This window comes from Schistocerca cancellata, chromosome 1 (genome assembly GCF_023864275.1).
Source record: "Schistocerca cancellata isolate TAMUIC-IGC-003103 chromosome 1, iqSchCanc2.1, whole genome shotgun sequence".
Classification (NCBI taxonomy): domain Eukaryota; kingdom Metazoa; phylum Arthropoda; class Insecta; order Orthoptera; family Acrididae; genus Schistocerca; species Schistocerca cancellata.
In genome coordinates, this window is record NC_064626.1 from 379,817,268 (window position 1) to 379,837,343 (window position 20,076).

General features: G+C 39.9%; 1 protein-coding gene across 3 annotated transcripts in view; it reads left to right on the forward strand.

The window, feature by feature from the left end:
• LOC126175027 (dipeptidyl peptidase 3) overlaps positions 1 to 20,076 on the forward strand; it is a 134,010-nt gene that overhangs the window by 38,275 nt on the left and 75,659 nt on the right. For all 3 annotated transcript variants that reach the window (XM_049921545.1, XM_049921537.1, XM_049921531.1), the window contains exons 5-7: positions 579 to 716; positions 4,503 to 4,646; positions 8,695 to 8,825. In XM_049921545.1, coding sequence (XP_049777502.1) covers positions 579 to 716; positions 4,503 to 4,646; positions 8,695 to 8,825 — 413 coding nt within the window. The remainder of the gene's footprint in view (positions 1 to 578; positions 717 to 4,502; positions 4,647 to 8,694; positions 8,826 to 20,076) is intronic.

Below are 20,076 nucleotides of genomic sequence, written 5' to 3' on the forward strand. Positions count from 1 at the left end.
AATATTCTGTGATTTCTTGTTGTCTCTTGATGCTCCTACTAAAGGAGATATATTTACTAATTGTGACAGATCAGTATTAAATTCTCTCTCTCTCTCTCTCTCTCTCTCTCTCTCTCTCTCTCTCTCTCTCTCTCTCCCCCCCCCCCCCTTTCTCTCTCTCTCAATGAGTTCCCAGCTAATTTATGTTAAAATTTTTTTTGGTCTTTCTTGGAACTGTAATCTTGATGTATATTTCATTCAGTGGCGATTCCATAGTTTAACTTGTATTAAGTGGAAAAGAATGTTTCACACCTTACAAGTACATACTACAAATTGTCCAAACCCGGAACTTTCCATTAGAAGACTCGGGAGATACACAGTGTCAGTCTGTCATATGAAAGTGTAACTTCATTTTTCATTTGAAAGTAATTATGTTACGTGTTATGAATATCTGCCAATACTGATGTAGGGATCAACATTTGCCTCTCGTTTTTGACAGTGATATATTTTATCAACATCTATTACATTTTAACACTTTCATTTTTTCATGTGTGAAGTTTTCTGAAAGAGAATTAATTCTTTTACCTTATGATTTTCAGGGAATCACAACATATTTTTCTTCAAATTGCACATTAAAAGATGCTGAAATGGTAAACGGTTTTCTTAAAAAGAATGAAATGGATGCCTATAATACCAGGACTTTCAAGTATTCAGAAGATGGGGTAACAGTTTTTGAGGTAATGTAACAGAAATTCATGGCTATTGACATGTATGCAGAAACACAGATGTATTTAAAAGTTTGGGCTCAAAAACCATAAGTAGAAGAAGTTATGCAGTATGAAAGGTAGAACTTGATTCTACTTGTCTTCATACTTCTTCAGCATAATGGATCACATCAGTTTCTGTTAATGTCAGTATAGCTCGAACATTAATTTGTTGTTAATATATTTAAAATTTTCACATTTGTGGAGAAGTATGAGAACGCTGCCAGATATTGTTCAACAGTAAATGCCATAACAACAATTATATGTAGATTATATCTAAAAAGAAAGATGATGAGACTTACGAAACAAAAGCGCTGGCAGGTCGATAGACACACAAACAAACACAAACATACACACAAAATTCAAGCTTTCGCAACAAACAGTTGCTTCGTCAGGAAAGAGGGAAGGAGAGGGAAAGACGAAAGGATGAAAATGTCTGCTTGTGTCTGTGTATGTGCGGATGGATATCTGTGTGTGTGCGAGTGTATACCTGTCCTTTTTTCCCCCTAAGGTAAGTCTTTCCGCTCCCGGGATTGGAATGACTCCTCACCCTCTCCCTTAAAACCCACATCCTTTCGTATTTCCCTCTCCTTCCCTCTTTCCTGACGAAGCAACTGTTTGTTGCGAAAGCTTGAATTTTGTGTGTATGTTTGTGTTTGTTTGTGTGTCTATCGACCTGCCAGCGCTTTTGTTTGGTAAGTCTCATCATCTTTCTTTTTAGATATATTTTTCCCTCTGTTATAATTATATGTAGATTGTTTTACTCAGCAACATTCTATTTTATTTTATGATAATTTCCTACTTTTATATGGTAATTGAATTTTAAATTTGATTTCCTCACACACTGTGAATATTGGTGTAATTGAAAGGCATGCCAGTGTAGTACAGCCAAGTGCCAAGGGGGCTGTGCTGTTAATAAGCAGAGCCTATGTTGGTGGACATGTGCATATTTCTCCTAATTTTTCATTGATTCCTCATGACCTAAAAATTGGGATGGAGAAAGAGATAAATGCAGAACAGTTTTGAAGCTTATGAAAAATACCATGATTTTTTAAAATCCTATGTTCACTGGCTCAAGTAAAAATAGTTTTTTGTTTTATGGGGAGTAATTTTTTTATCCTCTAAATTACTGTGTGTCCAGAGATTCAAAGAAATGGGAAATGATATGTTGTATGATTTACTTTAATATTGAACATTGGCACAATGTAGATGTGATCAAATGTCCAGTGGCTACAATGTGTTCAGCAGTATTTGCTGCTTACAAAAAGCTTTCAGTCCATTCCTAAAAATTGTCTCTACATGTTAGTACAAAGTGTGCTATTTGACACGAAGTTCAAATGTTTTTCATCATAGTACTGGAAGAAGAGAACCTCCTTCATCTCATTCCTTTCCACTAATTTGAGTGCAATCAAATGACCCCAAAAAATGTTAACCATTGTATATGTCACGTTAGTAGAATAGCAGTTGCTCACCAATAGAGTGATGTTCCTAAATGTAATTTCATGACTTTGGATTTGCTCTCAAGACTGAATTAGTATGATGAGAGAGTTTTTCTCTTGAAACTTTCTGGCAGATTGAAATTGTTTACTGTACTGGGTCTTGAACTCAGAATCTTGCCTTTTGTGGGTAATGCTCTTACCGATTGCGCTATTCATATATGACTTATAAAATACACTCACAGCTTCACTTCTGCCAGTACTTCTGTCCTATCTTCCAAATTTCTCAGAAATCCTCCTGCATACCTTTGTGAGGAAAACTTTTGCTTTCTATCTCTGTGTGCCAGCCCTGATACTCAGTGCCTGCAAGCCACCTTGTAGCCCTCGGCCGGCAGTGTCATTCAGATGCAGTGCTGGGTCAGCACACTGCTCTTCCAGGTGTTTTAGCTTCCCACACAGTGGAGCTGCTGCTTCTTACTGAAGTGGTATCACAAGGCTACATATACCCTGTTCCAATCTTCCCACTAAACAAAAATCCCCTACCAGTACTAGGAATTAAACCTGGGTCCTTTGCATGGCAGACAGATGTGCTGACTTCATAGCTATGGAGGCAGGAGGACAACTTCTGTGAAGTTTGGAAAGGTAGAAATAAAGTTGTGAAAATGAATCATGAGTCATCCCTCAAAAGCTCATTCAGTAAGAGCATTGCCTGCAAAATGCAATGTTTTAGCTTTGAGTCTTGGTCGAGACACACAGTTTCAATCTGCCAGAAAGTTCGAAAGAAACACACACTTTGCTACAGAGTGATAGATTCACTGTGAAGATTTTTCTCATTCTCACAGCACATTGTGTGTGAAAAAATGCAGTTAAACAGCAGATAACCTACCAAACAAAAGCAGGACTCAGAATGTCCACTAAATAAGTTATTCATATAAATTATCTTCAAAGTGGTATCATTGTACACTTTGACAAAGCCTTGACGCACCCTCTTGAATGTGATGTCAAGTTACATGCATGGGAGATTATAAATGCAGTAGAACTATTGTTGTAGATGTGGTTTCTCTTGGAATAAGTCAACAATAGAAAATGAATGAGTTTGAACACCACATGATTGTAGGCACACAACAGTTGAGACATGCAGTGAGAAATTGCACAGGCATCACATGTGATTAACTTTACTCTTAACAATGTTCTTGTGAGTACAGAGTCAAGGGGGCTAATCCAGATACTTTTGATCACATAGTGTAGGTGCACCCACTTGAGGGTTAAGTTAAAAGGACCACAACAACAGTGTACATTCAGTTCCTGTGTGTCACTATGCACTATGTAGTGTCAATTTTAATACAGCACATTCGACTGACTGACATGTGCACATAGTAGAAAATTGTTTGCCAATCTCTGTGCACATGGTACATTTCTATGTTTACATGGTCTGCTGCAGTTTGTAATATGTCAATGTTTTTTGCCTTCAATGTAGAATCAGTGAAACTATTTCTATGTAACCCAAACCACAATAATTTCCTTTCCTTTAACAAGCTTTTTAATTTGTATAAGCTGTTTAACAATTTTGCTGTTTACCTGATCTCAGAATAAGCAAGTTTTTAAAATCTGCTGTTGCTACTGCTTTTTATATGACTGTTCACAAAATATTCGCTCTCATTATGGCTTATAATGTTTTCATTTTGTTCAACACCTATCTTAAAGGATGGGGAAATAATATAGATAGGAAAATGGTAAGTAAAATAGGGAATCTGGCTCTGTTAAGTATAGGTGAGACCAAAGTCTATTGAAGTAAAATAAGTTATCCTAAGAAGATGATAGGTAGGAACAATGTTTGGCAATGAAGAAAGGTAGATCACTGTTTAGCGGTAGTGAATGTGGAAATTGTGCAACAATGAAGTTGTGTAGAATAATAGTAAAATGAGTTATTGCAAGTAAACACTAATTGCTGGAAGTTAAATGAGTATGGAAGAGTAAAAGAGTTCTGAAAAGCTAATATTGTAAAAATGGTGAAACAATCAGAACTGTGAAACAAGCTCTAAGATTTTGTGACACATATGATACACATATTGACTTGTTTATGCTCACGCCTTCTTACTGAAAACACACAGAAGAGATAAGTGCAAAGTTTACAGTACTGTACATGCACTCGAAGACTCAGTCTTTGTAAGTGCGTAGTTCTGAGTTTGTTAAGAGATCTGTAAATCAAGTGGTGAAATGAAAGTCTTATCTTTCAGTTAAGTTGATAATACTAATTATTGATTTCTTCCATTTAAACAAAACAATAGTAATCAGTAGCTCTGTGTTTCTCATTCTTTTGCAGATTCGTTTGGCTTCAGCAGATACAGGTGATTGCCCTGGTATCACATTAAATGATCAAGAGTATGAAGGATGTAAGTTTAGAGTTACCCGAGGTGATTACTCAAAACTGATGGACCTTGTTATTGACAATTTGAATCATGCAAAAGTAAGTTTACTGTGATAGTAGTAGTAGTAGTAGTAGTAGTAGTAGTAGTGTTTTACACTTGGAAAGCTTGAGTACATATTAAGAATAAACAGTGATAGTTTGGGAAACACATAAATTGTTCTTTGTGGTGTCTGAAGTGAAAGCAGTGGCCCAGTATAGCAAGGTATTACCCAGTGCTTGGGTAGCTCAGTTGGTAGAGCACTTGCCCGCAAAAGGCAAAGGTCCCAAGTTTGAGTCTCGGTCCGGCACACAGATTTAATCTGCCACAAAGTTTCAGATCACAAGCTGCGTGTCTACACCTTCAGACAGAACAATTAAGTGTTGATACAACAGTATAACTGTCTGGAGTTCATTGCTCAATTCAGTACCAATATCCATCATATTTCAGGTATTGACAACGTGGTCATTGACTGTCTCGAGATAGTAGTGTAAGAAATGTTCCTAATTTTGCCGAACTTGCACACAAGTGTCTGATGAGAAACTCCAGAAACTATTGAAACATCTATTGTCCACCCTTATTACAACTGGTAGACATTCTTGGTTAAGATGTGAAGTTATCTTGTGACATTTCTAGTGGAATGTCTCATCCTTTCCTGCCACCTGCATTCCGTAGATGTGCTTTTGGCAGTATACACAGCCTATGCCACCCTGCTGTCAAATCATTGACTCGCCTGGTTTCTAAACATCTTATCTTGCCTGGTATGCAGAAGGATTATATGAAAGGGCTTGTGTATGCCTTCAGTGTCAGAACAGTAAGATATCATGCAATGTGCATGTGCCTGTCAGAGATTTTCCAGGTACAATGACACACTATATGCATGTGCACCATAATGTAGTAGGTCCACTTCCTCTGTGAAATAATCAGTGTATTTATTACTGCAAGTGACTGTTTCACTTGTTGGCCAGAAACTAAGCCAGTTGAGAAGATATCACCAGCCTTTGCCTTTGTGTCAAATTAAGTTTTGTGCTGAAGTTGTCTGCTGCACATCACCACAGACCACGACTGGCAATTCAAGTCTGAGTTACTTACACAGCTTAGTAAATTTTGTGACATCCTCTGTCATAGGACAATCAGCTATTACCCAGTGAGCAGTGGCGCGATTGAATGTTGATGCTGTTCTTTAAAGGTTGCACTGCGTCATGACTCTTGGTGGATAGCTGCTTTACCCGTGGTCTTGCTTGGTCTTTACACCACATAAAAACTGGACTTGGATTAACTTCAGTGGAGCTTGTGTACGGAGAAGCACTTTAACTCCCTGGCAAGTTCGTAGACTCAAGTTCTATACAACCGTCCGACCATGACTAATCAGATTCCATTTCTCACCTGAGGGGAAAATATTGCATGCATTCAGCATCATCAAGCATTGGAATGACACCTATTTACATGCCCTGTGACTTGCAAATTCGCACGTGTGTCATGTTACAAACTGCGACAGTGTCAAACCATTGGCACAATCGCGCACCCCTCCCCCCCACAATGGCCCATATCAAGTTATCAAAACAGGAGCACGAACTCTGAATAAACTATTCAATGGTAAGCCTCGTACAGTCTTAATTGAAAGAGTGAAAGCTGCTTATGTGTTACCAGAAGTGCTGACAATACTCGTGCCGCAAAACAAGCCTCAGCCTCATGCACGAGTGCAACCATCTGAAGCAGACCCACTACCTGAATGAGCAACACACTCTGGACATAGAGTGCACTTTCCTGCAATATTTTTGAACGCCCTTCTGCTTTCACTGAGGGGGCTGATATAGCAGTCAAAATCATCGACCACTGTTTTCGTCACAGCCGTCGGAGAGTTTACCTTCCAGTTGCCAAATGCAGTGCTGCTCAGCATTGGCGGTTGATTTGCAAAGTGACAGTGTGTGAGAATTTCCTTGTAAATCGAGACTGATTTCAGCTAACTCTAATCTAAAGCTGAAAACTAATCTGAAGTTCTTACAGAATTTCTTTTGGAACATGAAAACTGAATTGGTTCGTATGCTTAAAACTTAGGCACTCCAACAGAGGCACCTTGAAGGAAATGACTTTCTTCATGCCAACTTGCATGGATTCCAAAAACATTGGTGGTGCTAACCCCAATTCATGATTTTCTCTCATGACATTCTGAAAACCATGGATCTATGCACACAGGATAGAAGCAGTATTATTTTACTCTCTGATAGCATTTGAATCACTACCACAACAAAGTTGCTTAACAAAAATGTGGTTAAATGGAGTATGAAATAAAATTTTGTGACTGGCTTGGGGATTTTTGATATGGAGATTGAAGAGTCTTTGACAGAAGTAGAAGTAGCTAAGGCATGCTCCATGAAATGTGTGGGGATGCTTTCTATTTATGTTAATGATCTGGTGGACTGTAGTACAACCTCAGACTTTGTGCAGATGATACTGTTATCTCCAATGAAGTACTATCTGAAAAAAGCTGCACAAATACCTGGTCAGAGCTTGATAAGGTTTCAGAGTGGTGCAAAACTTGGCAACTTGTTTTAACTTTTCGGGAATGCAAATTTTTGCGATTCACAAACACAAAAATGTATTAACCTATGACTGCAATATCAATGAGTCACAGTTGGAACCAGTCAACTCGTACAAATACGTGGGTGTAAAAATTAGTGGGGATATGAAATGGAATGACCACATAATCATAAAAGTATGAACAGGTGGCAAACGTCAGGTTATTGGTAGCATATTGGGAAATGTAGTCAGTCCACAAATGAGATTGATTACAAAATACTTGTAAGTTCCGTCTTAGAATATTGCTCAGGCGAGTGGAGCACATATCAAACACGACTGACAAGGAATGTTGAATGTATACAACTAATGGCGAATGTAGGGTTACACTTCTTTTTGACTAGCAGGATTGTGTCACAAAAATGGTGAAATACTTGTACTGGCAAAAAAATGAAAACAGACATCAGTTGTCTTACAAAAGCCCACTTGCAGAGTTTTGAGAACCAGTTTTAGCTGACAAGTGAACTCCCCATCGCATCTGCCCTCTTGTCCGATTTAGGTGTTCGTATGAATATGAATGTGAATGTGATCACTCTGAAGGAAATGATGAGAACATAATAGTTTGTCACACAAGCTGCAACAAATTAACAGAACAGTTTCACAGTCACACAGTTTCTTTGTGCTCTGTTTAAACATCTGTTTTAATGTTTTAAGTTGCATTCAGTTTCAAAAGTTTTGACTCTTGAATTTCTTTGTTGTAACATAGTTCAAATCTGTTTATTTGTTGTTTTCATTTCTGTGAAACGTCTATGTGGTATCTCACCTGCTCTCACTAATCATCACATTTACTTGTGAGAGTAACTTACTCTTATCACATGAACATGGTTTCTTCACTTTGCAGTCCAAGGCTTCAACCACGACACCGTTGGTCTTCCACTTCACTCGGTGTTACACTCTTTACTTTCTGGCTGTTCACTGTCTCTGTTTAGCTCATTTTTCACAGTTCAGTACACCTTCTTCCTGTTTTCATGCTTGATCTGTGTTCAGTTTTTGACAGGTTATCCACTGGGCCATCTTCACTAAATCTGAGGAGGGTACGATAGAGAGTTTCCCTTTGAGAAAGCTACAAATTTGCTGCAGCTCAACTACGTATCACTTCCGTACAGGCTATAGAAGAGATAAGGCTTAAATTTGACACAGAGGCATTTAAGCAGTCAATTTTCTGGTGATCAGTACATGAAGGGAATGAGGAAGAAACTCTAATGTGTAGTACAAAACACACACACACACACACACACACACACACACAAATGACTGCTATCTCCAGTCAGATTCTGGCCAGAGCAGCCAGAGGTAGCAATTTCTTTTTGTTGTGCCTGTCTGCAGCTCCCGCTTACAGTAAATAGCAGTCTGTCCTTTCCATAATATTGTTGATATGCCAACCTTGACTTTCCATTGTTTTATTTTTGTATTGTCAGAGTTTCTACACAATGCAGCCCGCACACCTGTCTGACAGACAACTTTAGAAGCTGTAAAGTAATCATTCTTTAATTTTCCTTAAATCTGGATTACTTCTTTTTCAATGTGTCATAGAAATATGCTGCAAATGAAAATGAAGAAAAGATGCTGAGCCATTACATAAAGAGCTTCACTAGTGGTTCATTGAAGGATCACAAAGATGGTTCCCGCTACTGGATTAAAGACGTTGGACCCGTCATTGAAACGTAAGTATTTTATATAATATAAAATTTTGTCCATGATAAGCTTGACCAGTCCAGCAAAAGTAATAGCAGCTCATTATTCTGAAAATTTTATATGGATATCTGGTTTCCATTTCAGTAAGACCTCGTATATGGCACCTTATGGATCACACCACCCCACATTGTTATATTTACATATATGCTTAGTTAACTGGTAACAGAGAGGTTAATAATGCACTCTGTGTTTGAGACATGCTCACATGTGCACATACGAGTTAATGCAGAGCTCATTTTGTAGTAGGGGGAAAGCCTAGCTACAGTTCTTTCAGCAGATTGTACTTAATGCAGCAGATTTGACAACAGCTAGGTAAAGGCCATCTAGACTACTTTGTGCATTACTGTGTAATGGGTAGATCACATAATGAGTGAGATGGGTAGATCACATAATGAGTGAGATGGGTAGATCACATAATGAGTGAGTTGCTACTGAATAGAACTGGGGAGAAAAGAAATTTGTGGCACAACTTGCCTAAAAGAAGGGGTCAGTTGATAGGACACATTCTGAGATGTCAAGGGATCACCAATTTTGTACTGGAGAGAAGTGTGGGGTAAAATCATAGAGGGAGACCGAGATGAGTACAGTCAGCAGATTCAGAAGGATCTAGCATGCAGTAGATATTTAGAGATGGAGAGGCTTGTATAGTGTAGTGTAGAGTAGCATGCAGAGCTGCGTCAAACCAGTCTTCGGACTGAAGACAGCAATAATTACTACCTACTACTATGTTTCCACAAACAACTGTAAAACTATGATATTATTGTTGTTATAATTGCAGTATGTGATTCTACAACAGTGATTTTGTTACATTTTTGGTCTCTTGATTTCTGTACCTGTTCTTTATGCAACTTTAAGTATTTTATTGGTGAACCATGGACCTTGCTGTTGGTGAGGCGGCTTGCATGCCTCAGCGATACAGTTAATTGTACTGTAGGTGCAACCACAACGGAGGGGTATCTATTGAGAGGCCAGACAAACGTGTGGTTCCTGAAGAGGGGGCAGCAGCCTTTTCTGTAGTTCCAGGGGCAACAGTCTGGATGACTGACTGATCCGGCCTTGTAACATCAACCAAAATGGCCTAGCTGTGCTTTTACTGCGAATGGCTGAAAACAAGGAGAAACTACAGCTGTGATTTTTCCCAAGGGCATGCAACTTTGCTATATGGTTAAATGATGATGGCGTCCTCTTGGGTAAAATATTCCAGAGATGAAATAGTCCCCCATTCAGATCTTCGAGCGGGGGCTATTCAGGACGACAACGTCATCAGGAGAAACAAAACTGGCATTCTACGGATCGGAGCGTGGAATGTCAGATCCGTTAATCAGGCAGGTAGGTTAGAAAATTTAATAAGGGAAATGGATAGGTTGAAGTTGGGTATAGTGGGAATTAGTGAAGTTTGCTGGCAGGAGGTACAAGACTTCTGGTCGTGTGAATACAGGGTTATAAGTACAAAATCAAATAGTGGTAATGCAGGAGTAGGTATAATAATGAACAAAAAAAGAGGAAAGTGGGTAAACTACTGTGAACAGCATAGTGAATGCATTATTGTAGCCAAGATAGACATGAAGCCCACACCTACCACATTAGTAGAAGTTTATATGCCAGCTAGCTCCGCAGATGATGAAGAGATTGAAGAAATCTATGATGCGATAAAAGAAATCATTCAGATAGTGAGGGGAGACAAAAATTTAATAGTCACGGGGGGACTGGAATTCGATTGTAGGAAAAGGAAGAGAAGAAAAGCAGTAGGTTAATATGGACTGGGGGTAAGGAATGAAAGAGGAAGCCGCCTGGTAGAATTTTGCACAGAGCATAACTTAATCATAGTTGAAACTTGGTTTAAGAATCATGAAAGAATAATAATCTGGGCTCTTACTATCTAAAAGCAGCTAGAAGAACTTACTGGAGTGGAAACCAGTCTCAGAATGTGTAATAACCGCGCGCTTTAAAACAAATGTGTGATGTGTCACTGTAATTCAATACTATGCACCTACTGAAATAGCCAAAGGAAAATTAAAAGATGCATTTTACACAGAGCTTAACAGAGTCCTTAGAAAAACAGTCTAGGGACTTAAAAATTGTAATGGGTGACTTGAACGCGTAGGTTGATTCAGAAAATGAAGGGCTTGAACGTATAATGGGTGTGTATGGCATGGGGATCAGAAATGTAAATGGTGAACTGTTGATAGATATGTGTGCTGGATGTGACCTAGTTATTGGAGGCACATTGTTTCCACATCATAACTTCCATAAGATAATGTGGGTTTCTCCAGACCACGTTACTGAAAATCAAATAGACCACGTAACCATTATCCCCAAGTTTTGACACATCTCTGTTAGATGTCAGAAATAGAAGAGGAGCAGACATCGGAAGTGACTGCCACCTAGTTTTGGCAGAATTCAGATTTAAGATAGTGGCAAATAGAACCAAGCTCAATCACAGGAGCAAGAAAATTGATGTGCCAAGGTTAAAAGACCGCAGATAAAAGAAACATTTGCTCTCAAAACAGATTCCAGGTCCTCTCTGAAGAAAACTTTATGGAAGAGGGAATTGAAACAGGTTGGCAGAAAATAAGACAGTTATTTAGATGTTGGAGAAAAAAATCTTAGGATTTAAGGCACATCAAAGGAAGGATTGGATCTCCGATGCTACATCAGGATGTATACCACCCAGGACAACCGGGAGATCTGGGAAAAACCCGGGAATTTTTTCACCTGGGTGAAAACTGGGGAAAAACCCAGGAATTTTTTAGAATTCTGGGAATTTTTCATTGTTTTAGTTTTCAGTTAAAATTTTTGTAATTTTGACTGGTAAGAAGCAATACTCCAACAAAGGATATTACTGTATCCCGCTACTGCAGAATAATGCTGCAGCAATAAAACATGAATGTTTTCAATGCTGCAGCAATAAAAATGTAAATGAAACTTAAATTGCAAAGGAAATGTGCCATATACAACAGCAATAACAACACACAATCCTCATACAAGCCCCTGCCAACAGCAAAAAGTGTCAAAGGCTTTAGGAAGAGTATGCAATGCTTCATAACAACAAATTGCCTCCAATAACCATGACGTCACAACTGTTTCATTAGATTCGTTTTAGCAGTTGTGAGCGAGCCCATGCGCATGTGCAGTTGAGTAAAGTGTGAGTAGTACCTTCTCTCACTTCTAGCTGCACCCCCCAGCCCCCCAACTGTGGTAGTTTCGGGGGGGGGGGGGGGGGGGGGGGGCAAATTCATATTCTTGAGGAAAAAACCTTATTTCACAAAGCGCCTAGCATCCAGTGCACGTTGGTCTAATGATTATTCATATGACTTTGAAATGCATCCCTGTTTGTTTTATAATATTTTTGAACACATTCTAAGTTGATTTCTGCATTAATCATAACTTGATTTTTGAATGCGTGCATAGTGTACATGTTATCTCTGTCAGGGGAGTCCTCGTTGCATCTAGAAATAAACTTTCTGAAGACAAAAAGTGGACGGGGCTATACAAGCTGAGCGGACTAAAGCTGAAAGGGTGAATGCCAATTGCTGTTTATATGGTTGACTGGGTTTGCGAATGATCAGCTTTGTTATAATTACTAACAAAATCCATAGATTCAGACTACCAGAGTAGAAATAAATGACTAACAGGAATAACAGGTAAGAAAGATAATCTATTATCTTCTTGCCAAAGAAAATTTTTGGCCAGACCACTACACTAGTAAGGGCCAGTTGTACAGTCCTCGGCTAGCAGCTGCTTAAGTTCTATACTGGAGGTAGTGCAGAAAATACGTTGTGCGAACGTGTAACAATGTCTACCCAGAGAATAATAAAGGGATAATTAAAACAGTGATTCTGGGAGGGTTATTGAAATTAACTGCCAAACAAGTTTTGACAGTGGCAGGAATAGTTACAGAACTGGTGATGACAAGATTGTTAGAACGAGGAAGAATGACGCTTCCAAATTTATATAAAAATTTTGTACTGCTACATTTCGATTTCGTGCTTGAGAAACTGTAGTGTATGAATGAAATGTGGAACTATTTCCTAACATAAACCCTTTTGCTTGTTGTGGTAGACCTAATAGGCATTTGATATTGGTACTTCATGAATTATACTCTGCCGTGTTATAAAAATGACCATTTGTGCCAAAACAGTCTCGTTTATTTGGTGTGTGTTAAAATTGCTGAAATATTAGACAAGACTATTTCATTTTATGTAGCAGACAGTGACAAAATAGACTTAATCAGATCGAGAAACCGCTGTCTACTGTTGCCCTGGTTCGGAAATATTGTAGATCCAGGGCTGATGCACAGAGCAGTCAGAGTTACAGTGGGGAAGTGGGTAGTCTCCACGTGACCCGTGTTTACATTTAGTGATTTTGCTGTTTCCTCTTTGTTTACTGCTCTCACATGAAATGAAAACAAAATGGATTTCTGTGGCCGGGAGCTATCAAGTAAATTAAAATACATTCACATAACTACGGAGGGCTAAAATATGTTATTAGTTTCAGGTTTAATTTTATTTCCACCTTTCTCACAGTCAAGCATTATCACCTTGCAGAACAATGAAGTGGTTTTTGTCGGTTTGCTAAAGAAATTTGGCTTCTATTAATCCTTTCCACTGAGGCAGTCAATGTATTCAAAACGAAGTGTTTAATTCCACACTATTGGCTAGTTTAAACTATTTGCTGCATTTCAAGTGCACATTTTCATCTTCGAGCACGAATGGCATTATGCCATAATAAAGAACCAAACATGAGATAATACAGTTCTGACGCTTCAAGAAAACTTACATCCCGAAAAACCACACTGAAAAGCTTAATATCAGGCCGAGGCATGCTTCATTGGGAATCTGAACATACGAATGTGCACTTCAAGTATGCACTTTAAATGTGCACATTTTAGTATGGTTCACGAAATTCTGATGCTCTTGGAGTATCCTCTTTTACACGTACGAACGTATGGGCTTCCTATGTCATCGTAGCTGTGCAAATGTGGTGGTGCCTGTTATATGCCACTCTGGCAACTGCTGAAACATACTTATTTTTAAGAGGTTGCGGGAAAATATTGCGAATGGTGGTTTGAAAAGCGTTGCTTTTAAAGTAAATCTCCTTTTACACGAGTGATGGATGTATGATGAATTTCTTAAATCACGGAGCGTTTGAGTCTCATTTAAAAATCAACTCTTTGATTACGAGCCATTTAGAAGAATTTTGAGCCCAGAGCAGACATTTATGTCGTCGTCAAAAATTTTACTGGCACATTTGTGTGATACATCTTAAAGTGCAACACGCCCAAAAAAGACCGATATGTGAAAGCTTAGCTTGTCTTGCAGCTTATCAATTTAAACCATTAACTTTTCCTATTTGTGTGTTTGTGCTACTTAAGTGTTCTTGTTATTGGCTGATATCATGTGTCCTATGCTCTGAATATCTGCTGTCATTGGCTGGGGAGACCACGTGACATGAGCTCTGACTGCCTTACAAAAGCACATCACAATCTCGATTTAAATGCTTTGGAAAGTAACATTTGGTGTTAGGTGGAATTCGAATTCGTACTTTCGTAATATGAAAATACGCAGCGTATATGTTGTTGCACATCAAAGATCTTTCCAAAACACGTTTTCTCACCGAGTTTCATTTTCTAAAGTGCCGGGAAATTCTGCGCCCATATATAAATCCATAACCATTCAAAGGATTGATAAGTTTACAATTTTAAGGGAAAATATACTGTCACTTAACACGGAAAAAGTGTATTTTCACCAGGGAGAAAGTGTATTTGTAACCGGGAAATCTGGGAAAAATCCGGGAATTTTTTTTCCTTGTCCGCGTATACACCATATACATGGAATGAAATCAGCTGCAGGAAAGAGCTAAAACTTAAGTTAAATCTTTGCAAGATGAGTGCTGAAGAGTGAAGCGCATAAAGAATACATGGAGGCGAACAAAGAAGTGAAGGTATGGCTACGTCAAGATAAAGGAAATGGCTAGATGAGCAGGCAACTATCTACCTGGCATTCATTGATTTTGAAAAGCCCTTCGATTCCATGAAGCATAAAGTGCACTGGCAGGTGTTGCGGAAGTATGGCATACCACAGAATATCTTAAACATCATAAAATATCTATATTTGGATTTAAATGATTAATGGAAAATCTCATATAGAGATGTGAAACAAATACCAAAAAAGAGATAGAGGGGCTGGCCAGTACTTACCTCAGCTCAGTACAGCCGATAGATACACACAAAACAAAACCGAAAATTTATGTTCCTGCTTTCGGAACAAATGTTCCTTCATCAGGGAGGAGAGAGGGGAAAGAAAGGGAAGAAGGGAAAGGAGATTCAGTTACTCACAACCCAGGTTATGAAGCAACAGGGAAAGGAAAATAGGGAGGGTAGCAAGGATGGAGGCATGGTTTGGATTTTGCAGACGATATAGTTTTATTAGTGCAAAGGCTGACTGATACGCAAGCTAACTTAAACTTGCTGAAAGAAGAAGCAGACTGCAGGTCTCAAGATAAATATAGGCAAAACAAAGGAAATGAGAGTAAATTCAGGGAACATGGGAGGTGCCACTGTTAATAGGGGAGCAGCGAGTGGAGACTGTCAACTCATTCCTGTATCTGGGTAGTATAGTGATGGAAGATGGTGGAGCTGGAGCTGATGTGAGAAACTGCATTAAAAATGTAAATGCTGCCTTCATACAGTTGTATCCAACATGGAAAAATAGAAATATCAGCTACAAAACAAAAATTCGTATTTTTATCTGGTGGCCAGAAAAAATATGTAATGAGGAGCTCAGGCAAATAATGTACGCCCCACACACACGCGCACACACACACACACACAACTGCAGTCTCGGGCAACTGAAACCACACTGCAGTGTATGCATATGTCTTGTCTATTGTTGACGAAGGCCTTAATGACTGAAAGCTAAAATTGTGAGTCTTTTTATTGTGCCTACCTGCAACCCAGCATCTCCACTGTATGGTGAGTAGCAACTTTCCTTCTCATAATATTGTTACATCCCTCCTGCTTCCCTTTTTGTTGACAATTTTGCCATCTATTGCAATTATTCATGGAGCTGTCTTATTGAGCAGCGTCTTTAGTGATGTCTCGATCATCTTTACTCATAGAGTATCGAGAATGGCTTTCGTTTTTCCACAGAAAAAAATGTTTGCACGAATTTCTGGTGGCACACTTGGTTTCTCCCACCATGTTTACATCTTGGTCCTGTTGCTCCTCCATTCGTTGAAACTACGAAATTCCTCTGACTCCTGCTCGATGGAAAACACTCTTGGTTCTCCCATGTGTCTTACCTGGCAGCCCACTGTACGTGGTCCCTCAATGTCCTGTGTGTCCTCATTGGTACTTCTTGGAGGTGCAGAGTGAACCACCCTCCTCCGTTTGCACTGGTCCCTTGTCCTTTCAAATCTAGACTATGGGTGCTCTGTTTATGCATCTGCATGTCCGTCCTTCTTACTCTGTCTCAATACTATTCACTATTGTGGCATCCATTTGGTCAGTGGCGCATTTTATACTATAATCCCTTCATCATGAGAATAAACCTGATGCAAACTAACAGAAATGCGATTATTGGTCAGAAGCCATGGAACATGGACACCGGTGTTGGTACACTCTTGGAAGTAGGTCCTACTTATGTAAGAGGTATCTTATTACTAAGTTACATTTAATGAAACATTAAGATATTCAAATGTATTAACAGCGATCAATGTTTTTCTTAATCACGCTTCAGCTAGGTAGTTTTTATTTCAAAAATCATGTACAGTCACAGCCTCTACATGATTGCACTCTGATTGGCTGAGGATGCTTTCTGTTCTAGAGTGAGACACACACATGGAACACGGTTAAAATGTGCCAAGGAATAGGCTGTTCTTAATGTATTTCATAAATTTACGGAGATGTTCGGCTTTGAAGTTTTCAGTATGTTGTATATAATGCAGTTGGCATACTGTTTCAAATTGAAAGTGTAGCCCAGTCGGTAGTGCGATGGTATCTGAATCAAATGTGTTAACATGTGCGTTGGTTCAAATCTCCCTGCTGTCATTTTTATTTCTCCTTCATTTTGAAACACCTACATCTCGTAATTATAAAACTCTTCATTTTTATGAATAATGCATGTTTTCATGTTTGTAAAAGTTGTTTTAATTAAGAAAACATAACAATTTAATTATTTAAGGCAAAAATGAGAAACCAAATCCTCTTTATTTGGACTGTGCCCATCATTTTATACCACAAAGGTAGATAAGTATTGTAGAAACACGAAAAACAATCATTTTCACAACATTGAGCGTGTCATACAAATGCTGCATTGTTACATTTGCTACTGTATCATTGCAATATGAACTCAACAGAACTGATTTGGAGGCAAGCTGCGGGATTAGGCCCCTGAAGTAACAAGACTGTTAAGCTGCCAGACATAATGGAACTAACGCACGTAGCTTTTTCACATGTCACTGCTGAATGTTAGCGGGATATAGAACGGCTCATCATAAAAGAAGAAGATAAAATGCTGCGCCTGGTTGGCTTCGTGGATGCTGTTGTTGATAGGGTCGTTATCAACGTAGCAGGTAACACTTCTAGAACTCAAATGTATTTCTCGGATTCGGATAAGGAAGGAGCTAAGAGATTACCAGATGACTGACTGTAAGTAATACCTTCAGTGGCTTCAGTATTAAACTATACGGTGAAATCCTTCAAATACACTCTTATACTACACACAGCTTATGCAAAAAAATTACCTTGTGGTTAAGTCAGGAATTTTCATAATTTTTGTTTTTAATTACAATAGTACATTAGATAAAAACGATAACGTGTGTCGTTTTTCGTCTCTTTGTCTAAGGAGCTTATTGTGGGAGATTTGCAGTGTATTATTTTATTCTGCTTAAAAATTAAATGACACTCGAAGCTGTATTGCTCATCTCTCTCTCTTTATATATATATATATATATAAATATAATAGAGGGAAACATTCCACGTGGGAAAAATATATTTAAAAAGAAAGATGATGAGACTTACCAAACAAAAGCGCTGGCAGGTCGATAGACACACAAACAAACACAAACATACACACAAAATCTAGCTTTCGCAACCAACGGTTGCCTCGTCAGGAAAGAGGGAAGGAGAAGGAAAGACAAAAGGATATGGGTTTTAGGGGAGAGGGTAAGGAGTCATTCCAATCCCGGGAGCGGAAAGACTTACCTTAGGGGGAAAAAAGGACAGGTATACACTCGCACACACACACATATCAATCCATACATACAAGACACAAGCAGACATTTGTAAAGGCAAAGAGTTTGAGCAGAGATGTCAGTCGGGACGGAAGTATAGAGGCAAAGATGATGTTGAAAGACAGGTGAGGTATGAGCGGCGGCAGATTGAAATTAGGAATTAGCGGAGATTGAGGCCTGGCGGATAGCGAGAAGAGAGGATATGCTGAAGGGCAAGTTCCCATCTCCGGAGTTCTGACAGGTTGGTGTTAGTGGGAAGTATCCAGATAACCCGGACGGTGTAACACTGTGCCAAGATGTGCTGGCCGTGCACCAAGGCATGTTTAGCCACAGGGTGATCCTCATTACCAACAAACACTGTCTGCCTGTGTCCATTCATGCGAATGGACAGTTTGTTGCTGGTCATTCCCACATAGAACGCTTCACAGTGTAGGCAGGTCAGTTGGTAAATCACGTGGGTGCTTTCACACGTGGCTCTGCCTTTGATCGTGTACACCTTCCGGGTTACAGGACTGGAATAGGTGGTGGTGGGAGGGTGCATGGGACAGGTTTTACACCGGGGACGGTTACAGGGGTAGGAGCCAGAGGGTAGGGAAGGTGGTTTGGGGATTTCATAGGGATGAACTAAGAGGTTACGAAGGTTAGGTGGACGGCGGAAAGACACTCTTGGTGGAGTGGGGAGGATTTCATGAAGGATGGATCTCATTTCAGGGCAGGATTTGAGGAAGTCGTATCCCTGCTGGAGAGCCACATTCAGAATCTGATCCAGTCCCGGAAAGTATCCTGTCACAAGTGGGGCACTTTTGGGGTTCTTCTGTGGAGGGTTCCGGGTTTGAGGAGATGAGGAAGTGGCTCTGGTTATTTGCTTCTGTACAAGGTCGGGAGGGTAGTTACGGGATGCAAAAGCTGTTTTCAGGTTGTTGGTGTAATGGTTCAAGGATTCCGGACTGGAGCAGATTCGTTTGCCACGAAGACCTAGGCTGTAGGGAAGGGACCGTTTGATGTGGAATGGGTGGCAGCTGTCATAATGGAGGTACTGTTGCTTGTTGGTGGGTTTGATGTGGACGGACGTGTGAAGCTGGCCATTGGACAGGTGGAGGTCAACGTCAAGGAAAGTGGCATGGGATTTAGAGTAGGACCAGGTGAATCCGATGGAACCAAAGGAGTTGAGGTTGGAGAGGAAATTCTGGAGTTCTTCTTCACTGTGAGACCAGATCATGAAAATGTCATCAATAAATCTGTACCAAACTTTGGGTTGGCAGGCCTGGGTAACCAAGAAGGCTTCCTCTAAGCGACCCATGAATAGGTTGGCGTACGAGGGGGCCATCCTGGTACCCATGGCTGTTCCCTTTAATTGTTGGTATGTCTGGCCTTCAAAAGTGAAGAAGTTGTGGGTCAGGATGAAGCTGGCTAAGGTAATGAGGAAAGAGGTTTTAGGTAGGGCGGCAGGTGATCGGCGTGAAAGGAAGTGCTCCATCGCAGCGAGGCCCTGGACATGCGGAATGTTTGTGTATAAGGAAGTGGCATCAATGGTTACAAGGATGGTTTCCGGGGGTAACAGACTGGGTAGGGATTCCAGGCGTTCGAGAAAGTGGTTGGTGTCTTTGATGAAGGATGGGAGACTGCATGTAATGGGTTGAAGGTGTTGATCTACGTAGGCAGAGATGCGTTCTGTGGGGGCTTGGTAACCAGCTACAATGGGACGGCCGGGATGATTGGGTTTGTGAATTTTGGGAAGAAGGTAGAAGGTAGGGGTGCGGGGTGTTGGTGGGGTCAGGAGGTTGATGGAGTCAGGTGAAAGGTTTTGTAGGGGGCCTAAGGTTCTGAGGATTCCTTGAAGCTCCGCCTGGACATCAGGAATGGGATTACCATGGCAAACTTTGTAAGTGGTGTTGTCTGAAAGCTGACGCAGTCCCTCAGCCACATACTCCCGACGATCAAGTACCACAGTCGTGGAACCCTTGTCCGCCGGAAGAATGACGATGG